At 40.3% G+C, this 18953-nt stretch overlaps 1 protein-coding gene across 2 annotated transcripts in view; it reads right to left on the bottom strand.

The window, feature by feature from the left end:
* LOC135488195 (relaxin receptor 1-like) overlaps window positions 1–18953 on the bottom strand; it is a 32923-nt gene continuing 13970 nt past the window's right edge. For both annotated transcript variants that reach the window (XM_064772689.1, XM_064772690.1), the window contains exons 5-18: window positions 17097–17205; window positions 14581–14652; window positions 11942–12013; window positions 11014–11085; window positions 10416–10487; window positions 9505–9576; window positions 9164–9235; window positions 6992–7063; window positions 5085–5156; window positions 4853–4924; window positions 2661–2732; window positions 1435–2273; window positions 924–1150; window positions 1–695 (exon numbers count right to left, since the gene is read on the bottom strand). In XM_064772689.1, the coding sequence (XP_064628759.1) occupies window positions 447–695; window positions 924–1150; window positions 1435–2273; window positions 2661–2732; window positions 4853–4924; window positions 5085–5156; window positions 6992–7063; window positions 9164–9235; window positions 9505–9576; window positions 10416–10487; window positions 11014–11085; window positions 11942–12013; window positions 14581–14652; window positions 17097–17205 (2144 nt within the window). In that variant the 3' untranslated portion in view covers window positions 1–446. The remainder of the gene's footprint in view (window positions 696–923; window positions 1151–1434; window positions 2274–2660; window positions 2733–4852; window positions 4925–5084; window positions 5157–6991; window positions 7064–9163; window positions 9236–9504; window positions 9577–10415; window positions 10488–11013; window positions 11086–11941; window positions 12014–14580; window positions 14653–17096; window positions 17206–18953) is intronic.

Consider the following 18953-nt stretch of genomic DNA (forward strand, 5'->3'; position numbering starts at 1 on the left):
GATAATGTAATAATATCAGCACAACAAACACAATCATAGTTAGTTAATGAATATGCGGAATAAAGATATTCTACAGGGTGTCACAATCAAATCACATTTTTAAATTCATACTACAACTGACACTACATGTATCTACACGGATCTTAGCCCAGCGATATATAGATCTGTGCCATGAATGAGTAATAGCCCTTTCCACTATACTCTAACTATAATCACACGTTTGATCAAATTTCCAAATCTATTTGAAAGTTGTGATGTATTCGTCTTGCTTGAGATAGGCGTATTGAACCTTCTGATGTTGGAACATATTTCCTTCTGAGGACACACTCCTTCCACTCTCGACGACAATGCCCACTCTTCACGGGAAAGCAATTTCTAAACCAAACTTGTTGTCAGAATGAAATGCTCAAAACAACGTCAACACCAAGCGTGAGTACCACCCCTAACTATAAACACGTATCATCCGCACCGCATGTGTCCTCACCGTCCTCTTCATGAGCCAAATTCACAACCTCACCATTTATCTCTCCAGATTGCGTTGTTATCATTGGACTGCTTTCTCGTTGGTGTAGCGAAATCTCCCCGTTGTTAGTGGTAATCGTATTGTTACTGATGGGCCTGTAGGCCGCGTTGTACGACATGGGGATGGAATTATCAGCGGTCTTTGAGACAGGTTTTTTTGGCACGTTGGCGTCCTGAAATGAGACGAAACGAGGAATAAAAAGTAGGTAGGACACCTCACCAAATCAGGGGCTATTATCTTTATGTCATTTAGAGGTTTGTTAACTGTACTCAGCCTGGTTGTATTCTAAGACATCTCGGACGGATTTCTTAAGATGTGCCGCCCATCTTGGCGGTGCCAATAGTGACAGTAGAAAGCACCGGCAACAAAGACACAATCATGCCAGTCGGGCACAACATACCTGCGTTGAGTTAGCAAGATACCTTGGCCGCGTCATTGGGTCGGATGAACTGCTGGAGTCAGTCATCTCTGGCCTTCCTGCCCGCCAACACACACGGTACATCCTTTGAACAAACTGTTGCTTGAAGAGTCTGGTAGTTAATGTATACAGGATGGGGTTTAAGGCACTATTCACTGGTAAGACAAAGACGGCTACCCAGGCGTATAGGTCACCACTGATTTTGACTCCTGGAAGAGAGGTAAAGAGAATTGCAGAAGACATAATTCACAACCAGGAAAGTTTCCTAGCAGGGGATCAATGTTGCAAGTACAATACGACTAATTATTACAATGCCACAAAATGTCTACCTGGCCACAACCGTCTCTGGAGACGAACACTGGCGGTTTGTTGTTGTTTTCCATGAAGTCCACTCAACTCAGAGTTAGTGCAGGTACTAAAGAGGCTGGTATCTTAAAACTAGATGGCTGGTCCTCACAATGATAAACTTTACTTTCAATTTATTCACACTCACCTCCTAAAGCAATGATTTTTATCACAATGATAGGAACCCAGCAGGAAAAGTCTGAGAAGACGATAAAGGCAAACCGTCTTGCTAAAGATGTCTCTTGGTTCACCTGGGACGACCGCAAAGACAGCCGAGAGGTCCGTATCACATAGAACATGGCACAATACGAATAGCTCACAAAGGCGAATGCTGTAAAGTTGATCCCTACATAGACAAAGGTGGAGTACGCCCATCCTTGTCCGAATGGATCGTGGATGTGTAATGGTAAACAGACTCCGTTGTTGGAGTAGTAGTGATCTCCAAAGTATGGAATGCTGACGATAGGAAGGAGAGCCAATATGAAACAGAATCCCCAGATTAGAGCCATGATGGCGTATGCTGAGCGCAGACTCCGTCTTTTTATGTTTAATGGGTACATGACGCACATGTAACGGTCTAATGTTATGACAGTCAGTATCAGTACGGAGACTTCACTGCTGAGGGAGCTGAGGAACCCACATGCGTCGCATTCCCAACTCGACCGCCAGTCGTACTCATGACTAAGGTAGTCCCCGCGGTACATGATGTCACGACTTGCAATCACGAACAGATAAATTCCCATAACTAAATCCGCCAAAGAGAGATTCTTTATGAAAAATGAATGTATCTTGTTCGATTCGTTGATAAGGAATCGACCGAGAAGGACGATCCCGTTGACCAGGCAGGAAAGTATGGCGACCACCCAAACAAATACCCGCAGCATTGCGCTTTCCAGCAGGTTGTGGTGGCTCGATATCCCATCTCCTTTCGGCTCGCAGATTGGTACCCTCATGGCGTAGAAACACAGCTGGAACCGGTCGAAATAGCTGTTAATAAACAAAGAACCGCGTTAAGACAATGAATACACACTAGGCTAATGAAAAAAATCAACTTCCACTTGAAAGAAATTTGACGACTTTGCACTTGCAGTAACAGATGTGGGAATATACATTAAGATGAAATGTATAACGTTGACGCTAATGACCAAAAAGGAAGGGAGCCTGATTGGAGAAGGAGGGAGCTTTGCGTCGGCAAGGGCCGGTCGGGTTATGCATACATGCCTAATCTTATCGTTTATCGCCAGGATTTTAATTTGTCAAAAGAATACATTTAACATCGCTTTTGGTCAATATTGGTGGACAACTTGTCATTACTCCGTTTTATTGGACGATGACGACGAGTGTTTTCAAGCTCAGAAGACATAATCAACTCACACATGCGTCAGATTATGTAACCTGTCAAATATACCGAACGGCATCGCTTCAAGTTGATTTCCCTTTAGATTCCTGAAAAGAGAATTGAGATAAGCTTATAAAGTTTCGCAATCTGGATGCAAATCAACTCGTAATGGAAAGTTCCGAGGAAGCGCTTTGTTCTTAAATAAGCATCTTCACGACAACATTGTATAAGGGATCTCAATGGCACACCCGAACTCACGAATGTACCTCGCTACCAGTTGCTTGTTTATAGTTATCAGTTTAAAACTTCCCCTCCATTAGACTAATGAGGTTTAAGCTATATTGTATTCCTAACAAAAAAATGTTACTTTACAAATTGTTCGTCAAAGTCAGATAACCTATCCTAGTACGAAAAGTTTCTTGGTTAGAAAAGGGACTTATGTGAAAATGGAATCGACTTAAGTGCAGGCTTTCGATGCAACAAGAATAATACAGAACTATAAAACAACCACTTTCCTCCCCAGGTATCTCAAACGTGACCAAATATGACTGAACCAGTTTTTCGTATCGACCGAAAAGAAATTAAAGGGGGTTCATATAAGCATACACAAGAGGTTTTCTACTGTAATGTCATAATATATGTGATCCTTAATAGCCAACCTAGAGTTTAGGCAGCTGTTTACCCCGAGTTGATAGTCAAAACAATTTCCGGTGCGGATGTATGATGGACGATACGTCTTAAGTTTGCAGGCAAGATATCTGAATAAGCGGAGTTTGGGACGTGTATACAGTAGTATTTACCAGACGTCTTCATAAAAAAATAATATATGCTTCCATCTTCTCAAAACAAGACAATTTAACACACCGAATTCGACTTATATCAAACTGCGGGAGTTTTTGAGGCACACGTCCACGTCAAGAGGTTAGTTCATTGTCATATTGTAGGCAACATGTAGGCATCATTTTTAATTTGGACGCAACATTATTCTCTCAGTTTTCTGATAAAAAATGCGCAGGTAAGGAGCACGGAATCAAACATGAAAAAAGCGTTACCCAGTATATGAAAAAAAACAACAACAGAACTGACCATCGGTTTCTTTCTTCGGTTCGTTAGACGAAGCTTTTACCGATACTCCTAAAAGAAATGATGAAAAAGCCAGCCAAGCTTGATCTTCATTTTTTGTCAAAGCTGTTGTAGAGATCGAGTGGTTCTAATGGAGACGAGGCGTTTTCATGAATGGACATAAAAGGCCTTTTTTTTACACGAAACCAACGAACCGAACTCAGATTGACATCACAGCACGATTCACTTTCCCATTCCTCACCGCATTCCGTAGGTGTAGCCGTGCCGGCACATGTATTTTTTGCATTACATGAGTACATCAATTTGTGACGGAAAGGACTGGATGAGAAGGCCGTTTATATGGCACTTAACTGAGATCCGATTGGCATCACTGTAAGATTCCTTTACCACTCCTAACCGCATCCTTTAGGCACCGACATATGAAGAGTATTTTTTTTCTTCCAATGCATAATTACGTCAATTTTCTATGGAAGGGGTTTGATCAAAAGACCGTTGACATGATTACAAAGACGGATCTGACTGGCAACACAAAAAGCTTCCTTTTACCACTGTAAAGAATTACATCCGTCAGATCCCCCCCCCCACCAAAAAAAATGAAACCAACGATGACTGATGTTTATAATTGCTCTCTATATTGTCACCACCCTCTTTAATACCATAATGATCTTAAAACTAACTAGCGGTAACAATGTCAACTTAATTTCCTGTAGCCCGAGGTTTAAACAAAGGCAGTTGCCCTTTATTGACTTACAGTTTATATTGCAATGACATGTTAATTGAACGAACATGTATCACCAAATTAAATGGCTCGAGGCAAAACAAGCCCATTATGGATGGTTAATGACAAGGACTTCGGTTGCTTTGCCTCTAGGCCCTTTATCCGATTATTGGCGGTTGCACTGTAAACAGTACACCATCACTCATTTCCGAAACCAACCTTTCCTTTAATCATACCGAAGCTTCCCTTGGAGGTATACGTTCTGCTTTGATCGAAAAGGCTACGGGACATCCTTGTCAGTCCCGGAATCTACATTGCAGTTTCGAAATCATCTTACATGTAAATGTTTGCAAACGCATTTACTATATTTATAAAGTAGGTGAACACGAGTATATTCTATCTTGCCTCTGAGAAAGTTCTACTTACAGGGAATAGAGTTTCGGCATGGCGTCGAAGGCACGCTCGTTTACAATGCTGATGCGGTTTCGATATAAGACACTGAAATATGAAGAGAAAATACAGTTCTTGAAAGCATACTAAATATAAAATCTATAAATGAGAAACTTTTTGCATGCTAATCTATGTAATCCAAAAGCTTTTAAGTTGTATCACATCACCTGATTAACCCTTTCCAAGCTTCATTGCATTATATACTTACAGGTGTCGCAACTCAGTCAAGCTTTCGAACATCGACTTGGAAATTACTGTCAGTCTGTTGCTGCCAAGCCCCCTGAAAATATGAACCGATTTTCTAGAAAATGGATATTTTTGAAATAGATCGATTCATTATGCTTCATGTCAACTGATCGTATATAGTTCTCGATCTTCGGTAGTCCAACTTAGCGCCGGAAAATCAATGTCAAGTAATTCCGAGCGAAGGAACCATGAATAAGGCAAAGGTTTTGCTATATTGTACCATAAAAGATAAGAAAAATCAAAATCAATTATCTTTCCTTGTGGTATTAGGGTGAATGTGGCTCAACCTCAGTATACCACCACAGCCCAACAGCCACGATGATGAGCCGACAAAAAGTACGACTACATTTATCAGGGGAAAATTATAGACGAGCCCTGTTTCCCGAGGGAGATCGGAAATCAACAAATCCATCAAGCTGTTGGTCTCCCATTCACTATAAAAATACCCCTTCGAGAGAGAGTCTGAATGATAGGAGTTTAAATCGTGAAAAACTGATCAAATCGTTGAAGATTTCCGTAGCATGTCACCAGAGCGAAACTAATTCGTGGTATCTGCGTTTATATCTTTTTGTGAGAGCTGCAAGGTGAGCCTGGCAGCCAGAAGTCTTATAAAATCAGAATATTACGCCTTTTCTGTCTTATACTTTTAACGTTGAGAAACCTGCTGGTGTTAATACCATGATTTAATGGGTCGTCAATCATACGTTTAGGGCTTCATCTTAACGTCTTATAGGGTTAATAAAAGTGTTTCCACACTTGACCTTTTATCAAAATGCGGATGTTCGCACTTTTAGCAATGGCTTCAGTGACATCGTCTTCGGTAACGAATTTCGGTATCATTTTAATCAGTTCTCGATGTTCATGGTGCTGGGATGTTGCTTAATGGCGTTGCAACAGCATTTGTACATACCGTTGGGAGGCCAATTGCAGCAGTGATGTCAGAGGCGTTTTTATTGCTTATGTATGAGCTAGGCGGAGGTTCCGATATCTGGCGCTGGGTGTTACGGCACACTGATAAATACGATATCATACGTTGAGAGCAAAAAAACACGTCCGCTTCCTCGCTATGGTACCCTGGGTTGCAAAACGAACCAGGACGTTATCAGCTATCTTAAGAGAACCGGCGATTAAGAGATTTGTAAATGTAAAGTAGGAGGAAACCGGAGAACCTGGAGGAACCTATACTGTCGAGGAGAGACGCCGTCACCTCTGCTTAGTAACGTTTATGGTGTCATTTCAATTATTACCCCTAAGGCAACATGCCCTACCAATTTGAAATAAAACAACCCGTTTCTGAGCTAACAAACGCGGAAGTTAATTAACTTGGCTCCCCTACTTCAATCAGAACGCATTAGCAAATAGGTTGATAACGCGGATGAATGTTGCGTTAAAATCTCTTGCCTGGAGAGAGGATTTCTCGCGACACGCAACTAGATCGTTTAATATGAAAAACTGAAAGATTTTCATGGTGAGATGTCATCGTCTTAATAGGTAAGGACTGACTGATTGTCAGACGACCCTAAAGATAGGTAAAGATGACAATGACAAAGGGTGTACCGGATGGTGTCACGCCAAGGTCATATACAAATAGGCCTAGTGGATGTTTGGTACGCCAACATAGATTTTCGATCGACGCCATGATATTTCTGAGTCTGCAGCAAAAACCCTTACTATATTAAAAGCAGTAAATGTTTTGGCAAACCGAACAATCGCTTCCTCGGATCGCCAGCAGCCTACGGCCTTCTGATTATACATGTGCCGTAACTTTATGGGTAAAATTACAAAATTAATTGGAATGAAAAGTTATCCCTTATGGCTCCACTCATCATTTTAAAAACATAATGATATATATTTCTTGTGTATACTTACAGTCTTTTGAGATTGGTCTGATATCTAAACGCCCCTCTCTGGATATAATTGATCAGGTTGTCGTTTACCAATCTACAAATAAAAGAGGATTTTCTAAAATACTGGTGTAAAATCTATGGTTGCGATGTTCCCAATATTTCAGTGTTTCAACGGAAAGACTAAAAAGTACAAGACACAAAACACCATAGTTATTCCTTATGACACTAAAAAATGCTTGATGTGATTTATCTTACAAGATTACACGCCCTCGTTATAGCAATTTCACGAAGAAATTACCACCCTGGCACCTGCTCATTGCTGACTGTATCAGGAAAGAAAATGAAGAATAATCTGAGAGATGACTAACATGATAAAGCAGGAGAGAGTGGTAAGTCACGCTCCTAACTTCCTTGGATAACCACGTCTGAATATTTCATGGCCCAATTCCACTTTTACCACGTTTTGCAATTCGACGCACAATTTTCAGAGACAATGAACACGAAACATGCTTGCAATGGCAAGAATTGCTTGTAATGGCAAGGGGCCATGTTGAACATAGATCTTTTCCACTAACGCTGGCTTTAATTCTCTCCTCCTGCCTCTCTCATGCATCTTGCCAGTGAAATCCATTGCTGGATTTGGCCAATTGATTACGGGAAAATGACAGCGATCTTTTAAGTCAATCTAGCAGGGTTGCAGTATGCCTGGTTAAGATCCTAGCGTAAAGACACTCGGTTCAGTTTATCTGCTATATTTTGGAGTGGAGATCCATTTATAGAAGCAAAATCCATGAGAAGTAAACACATCTAGTCCACAAAGATACCAAGCCACATGCTCGGTACGTTGATTAAGTATATGACCAAGCTAACACTACCCTGGGAGTGAGGATGCCTTAAACACGGCAATTCAAATCCCTTTCTGACAATAAAATGCAACACTTTATCTTAACTTGGAGCATCATGATTATTCTTACAGTTTGTTTAGGTGATTTCGCAGAAGACATTTGACACAAGCGCGTAACCCTGAATTTGAAGTACATTTTTCAACTTGATGGCTGAATTATCATTCATGAGGTAACGTCTAGGCTTATCTGGCAATCTAGATCACCCTCCAAGGGGCCCATGGAGCATAATAGATCATTTTCCAAGTTTCAAGTGCCAGGTTCAGAATCATAAACAAATACTTTTACAGAGATGAAGTTGTATCACCCCCTGGTGGTGTATCTGGTATTCAATTAGTTCCAAGCGTCATCAGCCTCGGCGAAAAAATATGAGCAGGGCGCTTTGACTGAGACTTTGATGTCGACTTCAAGAGTGGGTCCCAGCCGGAGCCGGCGAAAATAATTGGCCAACAAATTGATATAGATGAAAGAAAGACCAATGTCACGCTGTCACGTTCAGCAACGCAAAAACAATTTCTTAACAAGAAAGGCGAAATTGGTTCTGAGTAGTTTTTGACTAACAAGCATGCATCATCCATTCAGGCCACAAGCCATAAATAATCATTTAAGACACTGCGGTAACAAGGATCACCAACTGATGCTTTAACCAGAAAATTAACAATCAGCAAATGGTATTTTTATTTGTTAATGACCTCGTGATGATACATGTACATGTACGACGTACATTTTGTACATACAATTTGAAAGGGTCTGAAGCTCGGCTCTAGCTAGCGATTCGCATTATACATTGGATCCAGAACATGGATAATGACGATAACTAAATCGTCGGCTGTGTCTATTACTGCCTCAAGGCGCCAATCACCGTCTAGAGAGCCCGCCTGCATTAGCCCCCAGTATCACCTGTTGCGCTTCCCGCAGTCGCTTACAGTTTATGTCTATTTTAGAATCGTCTTTTGCTAAAAGGCTGTCCTCGAACTGTTGACAAAAGCATCGAAAGACCGGAGGCGACTAGTGATTTCCGATCAAATTAGTATTGGGAGAAGCTCCTCATAATATCATCCAATAAGAAGACGCCTACATGTATCATGCTTCTGCGCGCTTGTCATTATTGAGAACCGGTATATATTCTGATTAGCCATTACCTCATGGTATACATGTGAGTACCCAATTGCTGCTTGAGAAATAAGGCGAATGCGATGTTCGACAGGACCAGGGATGTAATCATAGATTCACTCGCATCAAAACGCTAGGACAACATTTGGGCAGGAGAGGACGATATGTAGCCTACTTACATCTCATTAACACTTCGAAGTGGGGATAGCATCTGCACTGTCAATCTGGTTAATTTGTTGTAGCCGAGGTCACTGAAAAAGATGATGAGACTATTTGTTCCTTGCAAAAGTGTCGACGAGGTTTAATCGTGGGGTCGCTCTCCCTCTTAAATTTCACCGATGAAAGGGACTAAGGACCGAGACGCACACTACATGAACTGACACCACCAACTCGGTTTAGACTGCATCGGGATAAACGTTTTTAATCCACGGCAGTCATGAAGAGTTTCAGTCCATAGCGTATATGGGCGCGGTACGGGCGCCTAGGGTAGCCTGTCTGCATGCGGTCTAGAGCTACTTACATGACTTCCAGAGACCTGAGATGCAAGTCAGAGGCCAGATTAACACGATCTATGTCGTTCCTTTGTAAGTTCCTGCAAAAAGAGTAACGTAAAGAGAGTTGATGAATAAACTTTTTCCCTTGTATAAAAAGTCCGTGTTATTTTCGATTAGTTTCAGTAGCTTTAGTATATCTGAAAAATGAGATGTTGAAATACAAAATCATATTAGCGTAAAGCAACAAATGAACTCGTTTCTGCAGGGATAGTTGCAGTACATATATAAGGCATGTTGTAAGTGGAAACACTTGAAGGAAAACATAACACGTATTTTTTGATAACATTGGGTAAAAGCGATACTTTCCTTCTAGTCTTGCTTTTTCCATGGTGTTTCTCAGTTTTGACGACGCCATGACAATTAAGCGCCAGACTCGCACCAGACAGCTATAAATGATCAATCTAACTGGTTTTCATTGTCACGTGACCGAAGCAATCAGCGGGTAATCCTGACGGAAGCCGCAATCAAGAGAAAAACGCACTGGTCTCGTGAAAACGGCCTAATGAAATCAATTAGGGTATTTCTCATTTGATTGAGATCACGTAGAGACACGCGTGATTGTGTCAAATCTCGTGGTGTCAGTGTAGGTTTCACAGATAACTGGCGTGGCATTTGCTTGTCTATAACTGATAAGCGGAATCGCAACTTTATAGCATAATAGACACTGCATTAATTCACCATTATGACAAATTAACGCACGTTCTGGAGATAATATAAGCCAAAAAGAAAATAATAATTTTGGGCTGAATACCCGGGTAATGAGAAAAACATTACAGTGGTGACTGTGAAATCACCAATAAAACTATAGCTCGATCGCCCGATCGCCCGATTGAGATAATATACTCAAAAGGGTAGATGGCACATAGAAGAAACTTACAATTTTCGTAACTTTTCCAATCCTTCAAAATAGAGGCTGTCAACTCTTTCAAATCTGTTCGCGGATAAATCTCTGAAAGAAAAGTATTCTGATGAACTTTTTCTGGTGTACCCGATAGATCGACATGATCTTAATGAGCTACCAGTAACATAAAGACACCCATCCAAAATATCATCAACAAGGGCAGCCTTCACAAAACTAATAAAATTAGCCAAGGTATCAGACATCTGCACCTTTTCCCAGTATACCAGTTACTTGTACCATGGAGGTATTATTAAAATATGTATTTGTAATAAGGTCATCCTGGCAACAGCGGTTATTTATACTCCGCCTCTCGATATTTATTTTTTTTGTATATGACGTACACGTAGGAGTATCAAAACCTGTATATCAGGATGTAATAAGGTAGGCATCAACACAATATACATGTACATGTACGCATACTACTTTAGATTAAGCAAATACAATGTGTAGGACCCAATGAACATGCTTACAGAATCTATCCGTGTCTGCAGCGATTACAAACTTTTGAGTACTTGTACATTGTCTTCCTTGAAACCACTTGAGCAGCTTTATGATCATCAGTTATGTTACTTACATGTCAGTGACAGATTCGCATCCACAGAATGTACAATTGGCGATGGAGGATAACTCATTGGCTTGGAGGTATCTGAAAGGAAATGTCATATACATGTACATGTACATGTAGCTTGGTTTAGTAAATTGAGCAGGAACGGCTTTCTCTTTTAAAACTGTTATTGATAATAACAAGCGATGTGAGATGGACGAGTTTCATTCTAACAAAACATTCCCCAAGGAATAAGGATAAAAGCAACTCAGCGGAATCGTTAGTTCCTTTTAGCTGACGGCGGACAGTCTTAATATCTAACGCCAAATTTTCGCGTCACTTTGCTTTAAGAGAGAAGTAACATTTTAACGATGCGCGGCAGATCACAAACATTTGGCGTAGGAATCCTGGTATACAAGGTTTTTCTGTGTTCTAGGTAAAGCAGGTCTGCATGACGAATTTTTCACTTCTTTATTTCCTGTTTCTTCTTTCAGGGCAAAACGTTTGAGAAAAAGCATCATAAGTATAAGTTACATCAGTGACACCACGTATGATTCGTTTAGTTGCATTCCGTACATGATCATATCAAAAAAGTCATATCCCCCAATGATGGTGTTTCTTTCTCGGAATATAAGTACATGTATGATCAAGCCAATCACTGCTTCTCTTCTTTCAGGGGAAAACGTTCGAGATAGCATCATGAGGATAAGTTACACCAGTGACATCAGGTATGATTCGTTCAGTTGCATTCCGTAATGAGTATGATAAAGCCAATTACTGCTTTTTACGAAGGCTGGATGGAGTGACGATATTGCGAGGTCGTTGCCCGGTGTCTCTTATCAAAAACAATTATGAGTAATGTTTCTGCTGGGTAATAGCCTACTCTAGTTCGGATAACAACGAGATGGTAAAAAAGCAAATCCAATCACATTTGCGCGAGGACCTACGATAAACTTACAGTCGTTTCAGTTTTTTGTTGTAGGAAAACGCTCTTTCTTCGATCGTTTCTAACCCGCTTTGAATCATGATGCTGAAATCGAAAATAAAACATTATCTTCAATGTTAAAAGACTTACATTTTGGCGAACGAATGGAAAAGAATAAAATGTACATAATCACGAAACTAAGCTTCTTTTTGAGGATCATTAAGCCTTTCTTGATACAAAGGTCAAGCCCAACGACGTTGTTCCAATTCCCAAAGGAACACTGAAGAAGAATTTCCAATTGATTCAACAACTAAAAGAGCAACTTAACTGAAGACATAGATGTGAAGATATTGCCAATTCAATGAAGACAAGTATACACTTGCATGAACATGTACATGTATTTTGTCTATTGTAGAATCTCAAAGTCAAGTTCAAATTTCTTGATTTGGCCCATTGATCCAGGTGTTGCCAAAAGTCTTCACAAGCGAAGGCAATAACTTCAGGCTCATATGGCTGTGGGGTAAAACCTGAATGTTCTCACATTGCCCTTCATTATCTTCGAAATCAGCTTAGCTGCTATTTCTAGTTTAGCCTGCTTTCTTTCTCCTCAAGGACATTGAGAAAGAAATGACACAACTCTTAATATACAAAAAAACAGCTTGCTGTCAACTTGGCATGACATCAACCACTCAACTCTGACAGAGGACACTGACAATATTCTTAATGACTCTAAAGAAATATTGACATGAGGTGGCACTGGAATCTTGCAAGAGATTACATGTAAACTGGAAGCATGCTAATCAAATAATGGGAAGATTGCAAATTCACAACCGATTTTTTTCTGCTCGAAAAACTTTTTGGTTCTCTGATTAAGGATCTTCTACGCATTAATATAGTTTTTTTCCACAAGTCTATACAATGCCGAGCATTTATCACCTGGTGAACAATTGTCATTCTCGTTAACCATACAAAATCTCAGAATGCGGATTCTCGTCATTTCGGTGCTCACGCGAGCATAAAGCCAATAAACAGACAGACCGGCTCTCCTTGATGCGTAGGCTATTTCGCTGATTACTCTCGATTACTAGTCATCCATAGCTGCCTCCCCACTCGATGATCGGATCAAAATAAGGATGCACCGCTCAGTTGTCCCAATGAGATGCTCTGTTGGTTAAATGAATAGCCCCAAGCAAATCAGCTGAGCCACGATCCCGTTAAAAAGGAAATCACTTTTTAGTAAGCACTTTTGATCAAAGGTCAAAGGTATACCATGACATGTAATTTGAAATGCGTTCCCTTAATGGACATGTCAATGTTCGAATCTGACCTACTTATCTCAGATTGGTGTGATGCTTTTGATCCATTAAACCATTCAAAATGCAAGCTGAGCTGATACACGGTCTTGGCTAATGCACCGGTTACTGGCCACAAAAGATTCGCCTGAATCTTCTCACAGCCAAAAGAATTTCAAAGGAGTCAAAGGCACTCCCTTTGAGTTCCTTTCACCCCCTCAATTTCACCAGCCACAAAGGATTCCGACGAGTCTATTGTAGCCTATGTTAATTTGAATCACAATTAGTGTAATAATAATAGATCGATAAGAAGATGACAGGAGCTTAGCCTATTGATTAAATCGAGTATAGATCAAGTATGCTTGGTTAAATGTTGACTGATATACCTCCTGATCTTACATTTCTTTGTGATTGTTTGATGGCCACATGTATACCTGAATTAACCTAGCCTTACTTACAGAATAGTACATGGTCCACCCAATGCTGACAGAACCAAATTTGGATGCATCAAACAACTTATTGACGTTTTGGTTCTACCTACTCAATGGATAATTTAGATGTATAAAAGTAACACGATTTACTCATCGACTGTTTCATTAATATCCGACGCACACTAGACTGTAACCAACGTCCATATGCTCAACTCTGCTTAATAGGTCATGCAGCAATAGCCAAAGGAAATGACTGGGGATGAAAACTGGCCATTTGGCGAGGGATCGAGGATTAATGTTGATGCGATTTCTATTGCCTCTTCGTCGTCGACGAAGCTCGAGTCTGGTGTGGTAGAATGGCTGGTGATAAAAGCTGTTGTATTTACATTCCGGACGCCAAAGGAACATAACTGTAAGGCAATATGCAAATGGGAGCAACTTCCTTAAACCAAAGAGACATGTTTTGCCAGTGCAACCCAGATTTACCATCGACGAAGTGCGAAGGTCTTTGGCGTCAGTCAAGTTCTGAGACTGTCACTCGGCAATATTCAATGCACTCGTCCGGACGAGGAGGTATGATTGTTCCATCAACCCCTTTCTATTGTTGTTTATAACTTGCAGACCTCTACAAACATGACATATGCCGATAAGTCTAAGGCGTGCGATATTTTGATCAAAGATGGGTGTAATGGGATTCGCATTATTGTCATTCTGTCGACGCTGCAGAAGACATTTTATGGAGATTGTGTATATGTCCTTGGCGCGCCGGCTCGATATACGAGTCCAGTCGAATACAAATCACCTAATGAATATTGGGTTTATCTAAGATAACTTTGTTAGCTACCGGTACTCAAAACTGATATATCATGTTTCACCTCCAAGAGAGTATGAAGATTACATCTCCAGGTTGCCTCATGATTATTTCCAACTTGAAGTCAAGACGACTTACAGTTCTTCTAAGTTGACCAGAAGCCGCATCTGATCCTGTCGTAAGACTTGAATATTGTTCGATGATAAATCCCTGCAAAAAAAAATATTCAAATATCAAACAGCACTATGATTTTTCCAAAAGAGAAAACTACTTTCAGTTTCATTGATAAACGTATTGGCAAGATGTTCGGTGCAGTTTTATTGTGTCGCATTTAGCCTCTTTTGAATGTCGGCCATTACATTCGCTTGGTAACGCTATAGCGTATATTCTACCCATGAAACATTTACCAGTAATCTGCCTTAATGTATAGTACAGACTCCGTGTTCAGAGAACATTGGAAGGTAAACCCTCCCATAACACATGAAAGTGCAGTCCACACTCATTGTTTCCTTCTTTGAAACACCATGCCTATTTTATTATCCTTGTACCAGACATTTCGTTCGATAGATTCGCCGGCAGGAAAGCGCCGCGTATTACTTCACGACCGATTATGTCATCTCATGTGCACCGTAAGAGAATTTAATCTTCGATACCCGATTCAAATTCTTTATCGAGGATGAAAAGCTATCATATGACAGGCTCAAAGCAAGGAGAACTTTCTTTTCGCATTAAAGTACATTTCATGTCATATATAATTAAATAGCTTGGCTTATTGCGCTTACAAGAGTAGTCGATTACTGGGTGTCTTTGTAATTTGAGATCAGACGGAGTTATGAAATGTACCGCTAGCTCTCGGTCTAACGAGATTGCAATTACCCATTCTTGGGCGAGAATGCCGAGTCTCAAATTGGTTGTTCCACATGATTACGGGAGTTCGAACCGAACACTTTTGTATCCTCGTGCACAATCATTATGTACTGTTGTTGAGCGTGCATGATAAATTGATAGTTCAAAAAGTGTGATCATTTGTTTGCTCGAACCCCTTTATGCCCTTTATGTAATCTTATTTATAATCTCATCACTTCAAATAAACGTCAGTGAGCATGGCGCATTGTGCATTATTTGAGCTTTAAAACTGCGCTGTATGTCAACTACAAACAAAGAGACGCAATTATATAAAACATCTAACTACTCTCTTCTATACTCCGTGACGACCCTTGCCTCCAGTGTCTAATGGTCAGGATATGGGACATTTACACAGACTCTTGCTAATGGTATTGGATACATTTTTCCCCAGGCTTCCAATAATTTTGTATTCGGCAAGGGTAATCCTTCTCCGTTTAATGTGTCCCCTGCATCGTTTCCTGAACACCATGGCAATATTTGAGTTGTGAAGAAATGATGAAATTACGCCCTTGAGCGCTTTTAGAGAGGTTGAGATGGATTTCCGACTCCTTCTTCGACTCAGCTTTGACATGTTTGAGGCTGAATTACAGTCACCTCGAGACACGTTCTATTAAACTAATTAAAAGAACCATTTCACACTGATGAACCGCCTTTACTTAACTGTGTAAGGAGAAATTGGAATGGTGGACTCATTGTAAGAGACAAATAATGAAGTCGAAATCAAAGTCGGGAGCGACGGTCCCCGAATTTGAATGCGAGGCTGACGACTTCATTATTTCTGTCTTACATGTATGCTAAAGTCCGGATTAGAATTTCAAATATTCCTGTTGATAAAAATATGGTTCATCGCTTTGAAAATGAAGGCAAGTCTTAAATTTTGATGAGCCATCAGTTTGCCTAAGTAAACTACATGCTTACCTGGAGAGGAAATAACGACACAAAAGAAACAGACAAAAGATTAGTTCATTATGAGGGGCGTAAGGCCCGCATTTATTATTTGTATCCGATTGTACCCCTCCAGCACTGTAATGGGAGGGCCTCATTTCTATTGTGTTGCAAAGGTAAACCAATACCTTTACCTTTACTGGCTCTGGTATGTCTTGATGGCGGTCGTCCGGCCAGAAGTTGCAAATTCAATGACTTGACACGGACAACGAACCAAACGCCAATCCCTTCAAAACAGATTTACCACGCTTATAAGCCCCAGATGTTATTAAGCTACGGAAGCTTTCTTTTGATGTCCAGGGAATATGGACCCTCGTCGTCATCTTCTTAAGGAAAGCCTAATTAGTGTCGCGACAGGTTAATTTGTTCGTAAACTAATTTTTCGCCAATCCAATCATCTGTCGAGCAATCTGGCATGACTACAAAGTAACTGTTGTCATGACATAGTGTATTTAGATACCCGACTCGTAACCTAAAAGTACACATCATTTGTACGGCCGACAAGGTCATATTAATAGATAACACAAGATAGTTAAAGCAGGGAAATTCTGTAGACGACTACATGTATTACAGTATACAAATCTACAACCAGTTGATGTCAAAAAAGATGATGTCTATTAGCTATCTAAATATTTTCTTCAAAACAAATCAACAAAAAAATAATTTAAAACTGTTTGAGAAAAACATTCAGAAAATAATTGCTGAAGTCCTTAACCTCCTCAGGATGCAATTATGACTGAAAAACTTCAAATGACCAATGTCGAAATGAGAGTGAAGTCCAATGATGTACATGTTATACTTACAACACTGTCGTATTTGAGGGGATGTTATCTGGGATGTGCTCAAGACCACGATTATTGCAGTAAAGACGCGTGTGCTTGCAGTCACAGACGCGTGGGGGATCTTGAAGGACTGAAAAGAACAAGAAATTTATGTGAGCCACCGGTGTTTGGTAACCGTTACCATGAGCAGATGAAGATGCATGGCTTTTTCACAACAAGTGTCCGTTTTTCGGTGTTCACACTGCCAGCAGTTGATTTTACTACTGTAGTTTGATTCAAAAAGATGTGATTTTGCAGAGATAAGATGTTCAAGACTCCAGACCAGTATAGACCATGGAGATGTTATGTTTTCAGTGTGTGAAGCAAATCAGCTGTCATTATAGCGTGGCTTGTGTGATATGCAATATCTTATTCCAATGAAAACGTTGGTTGTGATTGCTGTTTGTCATTGAAAGATGATAGCTTAGTTGTCAAAGACATTACAACCATGTAATTGCACGAATGTGTTTGCGGTAGACGATGACTCTTCTCGTTCGTGTTCTCCTGCACTCCTGATGGATGGGATTATACACTCTTAAAATCAAATGTGGGAAGTAAGTTCGCATAGTCTACACAGAATACACTGTTGCTATGGCTTGTGCCCAACTTGGCTTTGTTGTTGATTGAATAAACCAGCCAGGAGGCCAAAAGTGTTCGGATGTGTTTGTTTATGCTCCGCTCTCAAGAAGCGGGTGATTCCAAAGCCACATGTTCAACTTTTCCATTTTATGTGCAATATGATTTTGGTAACGAGGCAGAACATCTGTGCTACACTTCTATTACTTCCTCTGCTCTCCCAGGGGATAAGGCGGTGTCAGGTTTGAGATGGTACCGATATCACTCCCTATTTTTGCTTGCGTTACTGTTATGGTCACCCACCAATCAGGCTCATACGTCAATTCTCATTATCTCCTCTCGTGGGACTGGTCGCGATTAACAATGCATAGCAGAATATGAAGTCGAGAATAATGGTGAACCCCATATCAACAGAGGTCGTCGCGAATAGATTGGGTGTTGCTTATAAAGTAACACCGTGATCTTTATTACTTGATGATCAATGATGTGATATATCAATTCAATACAGTGCAAAGAAATATGGTAGCCGCAAGCTGGCAGATTGATTTCGGGAGATAAAAGTGACGTACTTGTACATTGTAACAGTAGCATCGCCTCCTTATTGTTCACCAAGGTTTTTACATCTCGCCAACTTAAAATCAAACTTTTAACCGTACATTAAAAGTGAGTATAAAACCAGTACATTAAAAGTGAGTATAAAACCAGTCTAAAACACTGGGCAGATTGTCATGTCTGTATCTGTCGTATATGATGATGGATCTAATTGATCGTCTTTGGCTGAACCAAGCTGAAATGGGCGGTCAGTTATTTTATCAGGAGCCAGCAGCAGTGAGTGAGCTGGAAGATAAAACTGCCAGAGTGAAAAAGTGTTTTTTTTATTGTTAGCTCTGAAACTTTGTCTTCTTCCCCACATGGAGATCTCAGGAAAACTTGTAAATAATATTTGGAACTTAATTCGTCATTCACTGTTGGCGTTTTTCGACCATCGTTTTGATAACATGATATCAAAGGTGTAACTTTGCTCAAAGAAATTGTTAAGGGTTCTGAGCATGATAAAGGTGTTTATCCAGGGTGGCAATAATTTATTAAAGAAGTCGTCACGTCAGTGTCTAATTACGTCTGGTACATGTACTTTAATTTTTCAGATGATACATGTAGATGTATCTATATTTCCAAGTCTTAATGGCATATCTGGTAGAATTCGTGACAAGTCACAATGCAATGTCATGAGAACCTTTCACTAAATCTCCCCGATATCTTTGG

The sequence above is a fragment of the Lineus longissimus genome, chromosome 5, assembly GCF_910592395.1.
Source record: "Lineus longissimus chromosome 5, tnLinLong1.2, whole genome shotgun sequence".
Classification (NCBI taxonomy): domain Eukaryota; kingdom Metazoa; phylum Nemertea; class Pilidiophora; order Heteronemertea; family Lineidae; genus Lineus; species Lineus longissimus.